Consider the following 11,536-nt stretch of genomic DNA (forward strand, 5'->3'; position numbering starts at 1 on the left):
TCTAATTATATATTTTATTATTAATTATAATTCTTATCCTTTTTCAGAGTACCACTAAGTCTGCATGTATGCAAACAGATATGTTCAATTTAACCTAAGTGTACACAGAACTCTGTAAGCTGTGTCATTCTGGCCACGGTAAAAGGGTCAAGGTTAGATTCCAAGGTATCACTAATTACCACTCTCGGAGATAGAAAAGAAAACATGAGACCATGTTCTGTAGCATAGCTCATTTTTATTGTTTAAACAGTTTTTGCATAGGAAATATATCCGCTTCCAGTAATTGACTGCAGTATGAGCAGCTGCTAGCAGTATAGGCTGGATATAACAGTAACAATCACATTAAGTCAAGCTTGATTTACACCAGTTTAAAACTTGTGGCAGTTGAGTTCATTTGTAACCTAAAAAAAAGTACCAAAAAGAACATTATTATCCTCCAACCAGGCACAATAAAAACCTTTGTTAACACTCAGGCTAAAAACAGGTCTCATGCCAGAGGGCCTTACTTCCAAAGTTAAGTAGCTGTACTGTAATGCATCCTACAAGAGAAGTTTCGTTACACAAGGATTGTGCACGCACCTACTTTTTAATTAAAATGTAACCTTCAGGATTTATGGCCTACAGTATGGGGAAAAATGCCAAAAGTTTTAAAATGGATCAACCCTGGTGTGTAGCTAGCAAGCAATAACTGACTACTTGTCACTACAGTTGTACTAAATGTATCTAAAGAAACACACAGCCCTACAAAAGTTGTTCTCAGAGAAATATCATTGAGATGGGGCACCTCTTCCCAGTTTGCTAAAAGTTCTATATGATATAAGCACAAATTAACAGCTTGATGAAGACATAACCTAATGCAGCTCATGAGAAGCCTATGCCTGGGACTTGAGGAACCCCTCACATTCTACACTGTTGTAGAGATTTTTATTTTTATTTTTTTTTGAAGAAAAATGTTATCTGAAACATATTTACAACTGAACTCAACAGAGACTGTGAAATTGAACAGGCACTGCTCATTTGTTTGAGATTTTTTGGTAAACATTTTGCTGGTTTTTGTTTCTTTCTCATTTTGCATCAACTTTTATCAGTCCATGCAACTTCAATGCCCTCAATGAAGAATGCATAATAAGCCATACTTCTTAAAAAACTTCTTTCTGCATATAGAGATACATTTGCCACATCAGTCCCTGTAGCACAGTTTCAAAACCATTCTGTCAAAAATACAGTAATACAAAGACTGGCTTTAGTGTCACTAGCTCACACTGCTTTCCATCTATTTAGACCACCTTCTGTTTTACTGTTACTGTATCATGCAATAAAAGTATGAAAGGCTTATTCTAGGATATCACGATGCTAGTGGCACTGAAGCCCCTTTCACAAATTTAACATACATTTGAATTGCAACACACAGATATTCCTAAAGAGTAATAACTAGTGAACCCTTTTATTATTAAAAAAAAAAAAAAGAAAGAAAAAAAGAAAAAAAAAAGAAACAAAAACCTACTTACAACCACTGAAGAAAAAATTGCGACAAAAAATGTAAAAATTGACCGTCTTGGACTTGTCCCCTTTGCTTTTAACAATGTGACCAACAGAGCTGTGGCGTGGAAACAGTACAAAGAGTTGTCATGGCAATAAGTTTGGCTGATGCAAAGGTCATTGTGCAGGGTTAAAGGGCAAAATCAGTGGTCCGTGTTATCCTCCAACTGCAGTGCTCCACCACACCCACATAATTTTGAGGAATTAGGAAAAAATTGGGAAGTAGCAGAAAGTGCAAGTGAGAGGGAGAGTTTGCAGCTCCTTCGGTCTGGAGTTGAACGTTCAATTTTGAGCTTTTCCTGCTTCACTTTCTTAGCCCACATACAATTTTACTTTTCTTTTTTCTTTTTTTTTTTTAAGTTTTCTATAGAAACCCAATTTAAAAAAAAAAAAAAGTCCAGGAGCATTGCAGCTGGTTAATGTTAACAAAAGACCTTGACAGGATCATATAAACTATATTGGATGTCATGCTTGGGACCTTACTGCCAGCAACATTAAAGAGTTGTTTCATTAAAAGTGAATACTGTACACTGAATATGGGATAACTTTCTGCAGCCTTCATAACCTCACACAGTAAATATAATTTAGATTTAGGTACAGAACACACCCCGGTGTCACAGCTGAGTATGTCCTTGTGCAATCTCTTTCATTAAGTCCTTATGAAGCTACAAGTTGCAAATCCAAAATTCTGCTCCCTGAGGACACAGCTATGTGAGACATAAGTACTGTTTTTATTCTCTGCCTATCCTGAATTGCTCTGTGAACCTAATCTTAAATACCATCATGTAACAATCACAAAAACTTTTGCTAAAGGCCATATATACTAATAAAAAGACAGTGGTGCTTCCAACATTTTGAAATGCTCTGAAAACCAACTTTTCCAATACTAAATACAACAAAATAACCTTCATAAAATATAACTTTTCTCCATTTACATTTTTAAAGGATTAGTAACCTATGCTTTTCAAGCACAGGAATCTGTGAAATATCTGCTAACATGGACAAATTTTTTATTTATTTTTTTTTTTAACACATAAATTAAGAAACTGGAGAGTTTTAACCCAAGTCCAGCTTCCAAACAAGGAATATTCTTGTTTACTTTAAAAATGGAAATGACATATATTTCCATTATAATTGTTAAAAAGTTAGCTTTACAAACAAGGGTATTTTAATTAAAAAAAAAAAAATCTTAACAAAACTATACAGTGTACAAATTACTGTCTACAAGGTAGGCGGTTCATTCAGAAAATCCTCCTTTCTTCTCGCTACTTGCAGCTTCACAAATCCATTCACATATTTTCAATGGAGCTGCCCACCTGAACATCACCCCACAACTATATTGCTATAATTAATATTTTTGCCATGTCTTTATGTACAGTCTCCTTCACTGCCTTTTTTTTTTTTTTTTTTTTTTTCCATAGTCAAGCCTCAAACGTTCATGTCACTCCAGGGGGAACACACTTCAGTGGCACAGCCATGAGGCCAGGGCTGCAAAGCAACTTAATAAAGGCAGAACAGTGCACATAGAACGGGGTGGCTTGATTTAGTCAGAATACACTTCCTGGTGAAGGAGGAGGCCAGAGACTGGATTTGAGTTCTCAATGTTATCTTAATCTTTTGACTGCTGAGCTTCAAAAACAAACAAACAAAAACATAAATGAAAAGGGTGTTTTCTTCCAACCAGACTTTTCTATCAGAGAGGCACGTGTGAAAAAACCCACAGTTGCTTAACAAAACCAATTCATTCGCATGGAAGGAATCTGCTTTTAAAAATATCACATCTGCAAGCTCTTCTTTTTTTTTTTTTTTTTTTTTTTCATACAAGAGGTCAGAGATAACAGAAAAGCTCGCATAAAGCCATCCATCTTCCCTCAGGGATACTTGTCCTTTTGGCAATCGCACACATTTCGGTTTCATCCTGGCATGCACTTAAAACTTTAGGGGACAGCCTGCTCCCCGCAGCATGGACAGTGCCCCCTGACCCATTGGGTCCAGCAGAAAAGGCAATAACATCATTTATTTCACCAGGCCAGAGCCTGAGATATGCTCTGGGTGGGTCTCCCACATTTCAGCTAGTCTTAACAGCAATATTCTTAGGAAATGAAGTCACTTACCACGGGGCTCAGGAAAAGTGAAACATAACTTTGATATTGGATTCTTTTCTTTCTTTTTCTTTTTTTTTTTTTTCCTCCGGCTTTTTTCCTTTCCTTCTCAGTTTAGATACAGATAAAGATCTGCTTTCCTACAGCTTCTGCTTCAGTATCTGTCCATGCTCTGCCTGCTGCAGAGACATGCAGTATGTGCCATCACCACAGCCTCACAGCAGCCATGTGCTGGCCAAGGCCAGGCTGGATGTGGCTCTGGGCAGCCTGGTCTAGTGGTTGGTGACCCTGCCCATGGCAGGAGGGTTGAAACTGGATGATCTTTGAGGTCCTTTTCAGCCCAGGCCATTCTATGATTCTATGTTTCTATGATATGATTCAAGGTGAGAAGGGACCAATGTCAGTGTGTCAGCACCCAGGACCTGTAGCTGGACTCATACTCTGGGGCTGCTCCAGGGTGGGAAAACCTTTGAAATGAAGAGACAACCACAGAAGGCTGAAAGGATACCCTATTTCGAGACTTTTCCATCCTTTGCTTGCGCATGAAGGTGTTCTCCCTACACTGAGCTATAGATAAGATGCATCCCCAGGGCATAAGAGGTCTCCAGCAACAGGAGATCATGACTAATCTGTAAGGTCTGGTTTTACTGGAAATGCACTTTTGTTTACACCATACTCTAATTCCACCCATTCTGAAGCTCCTTTCCTGCTACAGCCCAGAGCTCTCCATCTGACCTGCTGTATGAGAAGACTTTGCAAACCTCTGATGTGGTATGAGCAGACCGAAGATTGGAACTCAGACACTGTGAGTTGACAAACTTCAAAAAATAGTTTTGTTGTAGGGGAAAAGAAAATATTTACCAGCCACGCAGACTAAAGGAGGCAAATTCTCTGCAGGAACAGCTCTGAAGTCAACTGAAGCCAGTGGAGTTATGCCAGCTAAGATTTTGGCCATCTACGTGCATTTCCTAGACAAAGCACCCATCTTTCTAAGTTAAAAACATTTCTAACACGAACACTTTCAGATGTAGTGTATTCACCAGAGTGGGAAGGCTTTGTCTCGCTGTGTGTCCTGACCTCCTTCTCCCTCCGGCTGCCTCTCTCTCCTGTTTCTATCGCTCTCTTTCTCCCTTTCCCTCTCTCTCTCTCTCTAAAGAAATCCGTAGTAAAACAATTTCCTCAAGTCAAGTCTGCCTCCAACAGAATTCATTATTTATTTTTTAAATCCAGAAATGATTTCAGCTTGCACCCCAGGTGGGAAGTTAAAAGAGGGAACCGATTTGAAAGTTTGTCACAGTAGGCAGAACAGTCGCTTTGCAGCCCTTGCCTGGCTAAGGGTGCACTGCTTCACAGCTACACTGTAAAGTGTTAAAAATCATCCCCACCCACCCCAGAATATATATATATGTATAAAAAAAAAAATCCCCGTCCATCTCTCAGTACATAAAAGGACCTCATCACACTGCAAAAATAGCAGTACCCACTTTGGTCAATTAAAAAAAAAAAAAACAAAAAACAAAAAACAAAAAAACCAAGAAACAAAACAAAAACAAAGCATACATTATTCTTTTTTTTTTTTCTTTTAAATCTGTGTACTTACCTATAATAACCAATACAGCTAAAAGCACTACCTACATAGGCAAAACTTGGTATTGCATAATTCGTATAAATTTGAACCCCCTCCCCCCCCTCCCCCCCCCAATATTAATTGGAAGATGAAAAACATGAAAGGTTAATAGAAAAAAACACCAAAATACTGAAAATATTGCTGGTCGATTACAATTCTTAAGCGGCAATTATACACAGCCATGATATGCTTTATAAATGTGAGATAAAGATATAACTGTCTAAAAAATCCATGATGTCACACTTTTTTTCCCATCTGGAGTACAAAATATTTTGTCATAAAAATGGTAAAGATTTAAATGATAATAAATGCAGCAAAACAAGTGTAGTGATGTCAATTTTTTTTTGTTTGTTTTTGTGGATTTTTTGTATTTTTTTGTTGTTTTTTTTTTCATTTTTTAGATTTCAAGGCAAGGCACGTAATGTGGACATTATATTTTCGTGCAAATCGGGATTACTGGAAAGAGTATTTTAATTAATTACTTTTTAAGAGACACAGAGGCAAAATGTCTGCCCATGCACATTATATTTCTGTCAATATGTGAAATCTGTTGAACAAGGCTAACTTCTGAAAGCACCATGCAAGTTTTCAGCACCCTGTAATTAGACTTAGAGAGTGCATTATTTAAATAAATCTTATCCCCATCCTGGTATTACCAGTTTGTAAACAGTAAGCTTTGCCCTTTTGGCATGGATTTGCCTATCTCTTTGTCTCTATGATGCAGATTATACAGAAAAATATAAACCCTATGGGTTCTTGATGCAACCAGTAACTTTAAATAAATAAATTCTACCCCTTTGTGGAGGCAGCAGCTAAACCAACATAAGTGCTGTGTTTTCATTGATTTATTTTTCTCAAGGACATGATTTGTCTTGATGTAATGCCTTTTAATGCCCTCAAAAACTGAGGGGAAAAATAAATTTGTTCAAAGTAAATTTTAATTCCTTTTTTTAATCCCCTCAATTTAGAGTCCAAGGGCTGAAGGACTTATAATGATGACCCCTTTGATACAACTTTTTTAAATTGCACTTGCCTCTCTAAGTGTTTCTTTAGTGGGTAAAAAGTTTGTAGTTTGTATGGTTTTTTTTTCTTTTTTTTCTTTTTTTTTTTTTTACTGTTGCATGAAAAGATAACACTTTCACCTACATAGAGGCATCTCTTACATAGAGCGTGTGTGTTCATTCTGATTGAAAATTTCAAGCTGGGTAACACACTAGAAAAGGCTGAGTCAAGGGCCAAAGTTTAATAAATCCATACTGATAACTAAAGGCTACAGAGCTTTTTTTTTTCTTTTTTCTTTTTTAAACATTTAGAAATCAGAGTGTTGAGAAAACGGCTGGCTTACAGCCCTTGTCCTCCTGCAAATCTGCTGCTGCTGCCTAGCCTTTGTTTTGTGAGATAACCAGGAATAGTGATCCCATGCGTAAACAACAAGAATACTAAACCAATAAAACTAGCTTATCATGCAAATATTAAGGCATCTAGAAAGTCAGTTAAAATATATTGTCAGAGACAGAACATCTATTTCCCAGCGGACTTCATATAACAAAGGCTACTTAGCAGGAGCTGCGTTCTACCCATCAGTGAAATATCATCGACCCTTTGTATGTCATTTCAGTTTCGACCATAAGGGAATTAGTGATTGTAAGTGCTGCAATTGCTGGTCTATTTATTCTTCGTTCTTCAGTTTCTTCTCCCATCCCGTCTTCCTTCTTTTTTTTTTTTTTCTTTTTCCTAATTTTTCTTTTTATTTTTTCCCTCAGTTGCTGCTTTCTGCTTGAAGGAAAGGCTCTCCAATTATGTTCAAACCATAATTTGGGACATTTGTCGGCAGGATCGGTGTCCTGTTTGATACTTGAAAAGGAACCAAGCTAGCCCAGGTACCAGGACTGTTGAAAAAGGGGAAAGAGACAAAGAGAGAGAGAGAGAGGAAAAAAAAAAAAAGAAAAGAAAGAAGAAAAAACACAAATTAGACATTTTGCAAAAATTAGAACACAGAGAATTTGAATCAGGATAAAAACAATATTTGATATGAATACCACTACTTAAGATAAAGAGAGAAACCGAAATTGTGAATATTGCTTGAGAATCATCTTTACAGCTCTCTTTGCAGAAGTGTGATTTATTTGAGCTGATAACCTGCGTTGCTCTCAATTGCAAGCAGTGTTACTGCTGATTTACACAAAGTAGCCTGCTTATTCATGAAAGTTCCCCAAAATTCTAGAGGCAAATATATGGATAAGACACCAGTAAACCGTATAGGTGACACTGTATGATACTATGTATGTTATTTAAGTGCTATTGAAATTTATGTTCTTGGTTTTGTTGTGTTTTTTATTGTTGTTGTTATTGTTGTTTGTTTGTTTTTACAATTTATTATCCCCAAAATACCAGTGTCCATAACAAAGGGCTCTATCATGTAAATACCTGTTAGGGGTCACAGTGCGTACCATAGATTTTTCAGCAGAAGTCAGAGTAAGAAAATATTTTCAGAGACAATTCCATTACTTAAATCGCCGTGCCAAAAGCACCATGTCACTGAGGTGTTTAAGTCCCAATGGTGTTCATACCATTAAGAGGCACAAACTCCTAGTAGGTACTCTATCCATCAGGATTTGCAAGAGGATCACTTAAAGACAGACTTCAGCTGACGCTTTTCAGTAGCCAGAGCAAACCCTGAGCAGCATTTTCCTTAGATGTCTATCTAGCACCTCAGAAATAAGGGGCTTTTTAGAAATTACGGTCAAGTTTATTCAGAAGAAAAGCTGCATCTTTATGTCAGCAGTAGTTGCCAAACGAGTAGAAACAAACACACTGTGCAAATATGTACTTCCTGTACAATTTATTGTAGTGAATGTTTATCTGCACTCGTTCTTCTCACAAGCACAACAGTTTACTTGAGAACACACTGGCATTATACTGAGATGTTTCATTATTACACATCTGAAGACTGAAGCCTCTGACATGTTTTGTGAAAGATGGACAGTGAAAGCTTTCTTTCTTCTCTCTCCATAGTCAACCTTTTGCACCACTTTCTCCCTGAAGGAGCATGTGCTCATTTATGTGATCCTCTGAGCTACTGTTGTGTGAATACTGAAGAAAGGGGTTGACTTATTTCATAAAACCCAGGGGACATGTTCCTCAGGTGATTTATACTGAAAATAGTGGAAACAGTTTCTGTCGTGTACTTCTGTTTGATGCTCTCTACACCACTTTATACCTGCTAGTTTACTATTCTGATTCCTAACAATTAATTTCAAGTTCTCTGTTTTACACATCAAAAAGGTGGGAAATTTTCACAGACCTGACCCGCTTGTCTCCATCATGGTCAAATTCAGAAGAGAGCAGAACACTTTTTTCCCTCAGGGGATTATAAGAAATATGAATATCCTTGTGTATCTAAAATGTCTGAACTAAAAAGAATATTCAGTAGCTTTTTTTTCACCACTGAGTCTATTCTTGCAGGTTACCCTAAAATCTGAGTAATTAAACAAATCTTGTAGTTATTTTCAAAATGTAAGGTCAACAAGTCTGTTTGATTATGGATTTTTCTTTCTTCCTTTCTTTCTTTCTCTTTCTTTCTTTCTTTCTTTCTTTCTTTCTTTCTTTCTTTCTTTCTTTCTTTCTTTCTTTCTTTCTTTCTTTCTTTCTTTCTCTCTTTCTTTCTTTCTTTCTTTTTTAAGTATCTACTGACTACTCAAAATATCTTATTTTCTGTGCTTCAAGAAATAATCCCTTTTGGAAACTGAAAAATCACAGTTACACAACAAATCTTGAAATATTCACAAAGTCTTAAACCAATTTATACATAAAAGATTTGTCCAATATGACTTGATGAAAAGATTATGGTTTTAAAAAATATTCAGTACCAGAACCTCACTTAAGAGGCTTAATTGTTTCAATTTATTCTTCATCTTCCTTCACAATTTGTTTGACAATGCATTTCTTGTTCCTTCCTCTTTGGATTTCAGTGATGTTAAGAAGTAAACTATGAAATAACAGACACAACACAAATCATTTCCAAGCACAAGGATTTGTAAAGAACTGGTAATAAAGAAAAGAAAAAAGCAGATTTGTTTGCTTAGAATCTGTCTGAGTACATATTTTTCAGTGTATAGTGCTTTGCTGTCCTGTTCCACAGGATTTACAGAGTTTATCCACTTCAAACAAAACAGAACATTAACTAAAAAAATGTAAATTTTCTGTGATGTCAATATCGTATTTAAGCAACTTCTGTTGCAAAGGCTAAATACACTGCTTTCAGTTCATCTTTCTAGAGAATTACAGTGTGCTTCAGTGGTTGGATGTATATATGCAATTTTTTTCCCTTTCTTTTAAAGTTTTAAACCTTCTAATGACTACAGCGGGTGAAGGAAAGCAGTCAGTGCTGACAAGGAACAAATCATTATTTGTAGCAGTTCTCTTATCCAGTTCTTCTCATAGGGGAAAGAGGTCTGATTTTTTGGAAAGTGCTCAATAAAATAAATCACAACAAGTGACTAATTGGATTGTTGTTGCCATATGACTAGAAAATTTAATAGGTATGTTTCTTTAAACCTTCCAAACCTCCCCCATCTCACATTACGACCATCTCAAAAATGCAGCAAGAGGTAAATTTGTCAGTGCTGCTTATGAATCCTAGGGGAGCAATAAATTTCCTATGTTAACACTATGCAGATCCCATCTGACTTCAGGAAGCCTCTGGCTCACAAGCGGCTGACCGCCAGGGCAGAGCCACCTGCTGCCCGCCATGGAGAACAGTGAAGGTATCTATAGTGCTGGGACAACCTGCTGTCCAAGTGTTGTGGCTGGAAAAGCAACTGTTTTGGAAGCTGTGATAGCAGACCCAAGTGCCTGCTCTGGCCTCAGCTGCTAGGTCGAGGCAGGCCCCCAGGGGAGCAGGGCAGGACAGGCTCTCCTGCCAGTCCATCAGCACTTCCCTCTGGCACAAGGAGCATCAAGGCTGGGTGAGCTTGGCTTGTACTTCAGAAATCAAACTCATAATGCTGCACTTTGATGTGACGGTCTCTGGGGATCTTCCTGTCTTTCTATCGCTGCTCAACATATAGGGCAGGAAAAGGAGGAAACCCAGGTGAAAATTACTGAGATAAATCACACGAATGAGGCATTAATCAAAACACAAAGTTCTGAGAATAACTATGATACAAGTCATAATGGAAAACATATCTGCAAAGCCGCATATATACAGTTGTCTATCTAGCATGCCCACTTATCCCACCTATCTCATAACATTTACAGTAAATTTAATTGTACTTCCAACTACATTTGTAATTCCCCAGTGCTTCTGTGTGAAGTTAAGCCAGACTGTTGGCCCCAGTCAAGGTTTCCCATCATTTTTCTCAGACCTGCTCTGACAGGATTTTCTACAAGAATCAAGTTGTTTAGCTTCTACCATGTAAACCATCTACAGAGCAGAGCTTCCTAACAAAACCAGCTACTGCTGTCTGCAAAACAAGCTCTGCCTGGGTACCACACATGTGGCAATAGTGGGAATGGAAGGAATACCTTTCCCTTTACCATGCTCTTCAACCATTTATACATGTTCCAGGTAAACTTCCAGTCCTGAATTTCACAAAACCAAATGCTGTCTCTCTGTTCACTAAGCACCCCTACACAAAAGAAGAGCAAGGCAAGCCAAAAATCTTTGAATTGCCCAGGGCATAGTGAAGCTAGTTGTCCTAGCAGAAGTTAATGAGATGTCTGTTAGTCCACTTGGCTCCTACTTCTGATAAAACACCTTCATGTGTGTGGCTGGAATAAAGCAGGTCCAATCCATGCACTGTGATTCAGACTGATAACCCCTGAGAGATTATGATTTGCAAGAATTTTCCTGAAGCATTACACCATTACCAGAAATAGTATTCTCTCACAATTACTAGACTATCAGAGGTATTATATGGTCAACATTCCCCCTCAATTCATAGCAAGTACAATTTGTTTATCCATTCAAATGTAATGTAACAGCAAAGAAAAATTCTGCAAGCATCCTTAATTGCTTTTTCAAGAAACTCTGAGAAAGATATTACTGGAATGGACTACCAGCATTTTATGTATATACTGTCCGCTTTAGAGGTTATAATAAAATAAGGAGTATAATAACATTAAACAATTAACTAAATGCAATAAAAATAAGTCCAATCAGACTTGGGCAAATCTGAAGCACATTAAGATTCTTACTTTCCACCAGTTAAAACATTTTCAAAAGCCTCAAAGTCTGTAAGAGTATTTAATCATTTGGAAAGTGTAC

General features: G+C 37.2%; 1 protein-coding gene across 16 annotated transcripts in view; it reads right to left on the minus strand.

The window, feature by feature from the left end:
• Window positions 1-215: 215 nt before the first annotated feature.
• NFIB (nuclear factor I B) overlaps window positions 216-11,536 on the minus strand; it is a 269,957-nt gene continuing 258,636 nt past the window's right edge. For all 16 annotated transcript variants that reach the window (XM_046905270.1, XM_046905267.1, XM_046905265.1 and 13 more), the window contains one exon: window positions 216-7,157. In XM_046905270.1, the coding sequence (XP_046761226.1) occupies window positions 7,140-7,157 (18 nt within the window). In that variant the 3' untranslated portion in view covers window positions 216-7,139. The remainder of the gene's footprint in view (window positions 7,158-11,536) is intronic.

The sequence above is a fragment of the Gallus gallus genome, chromosome Z (genome assembly GCF_016699485.2).
Source record: "Gallus gallus isolate bGalGal1 chromosome Z, bGalGal1.mat.broiler.GRCg7b, whole genome shotgun sequence".
NCBI classification, from domain to species: domain Eukaryota; kingdom Metazoa; phylum Chordata; class Aves; order Galliformes; family Phasianidae; genus Gallus; species Gallus gallus.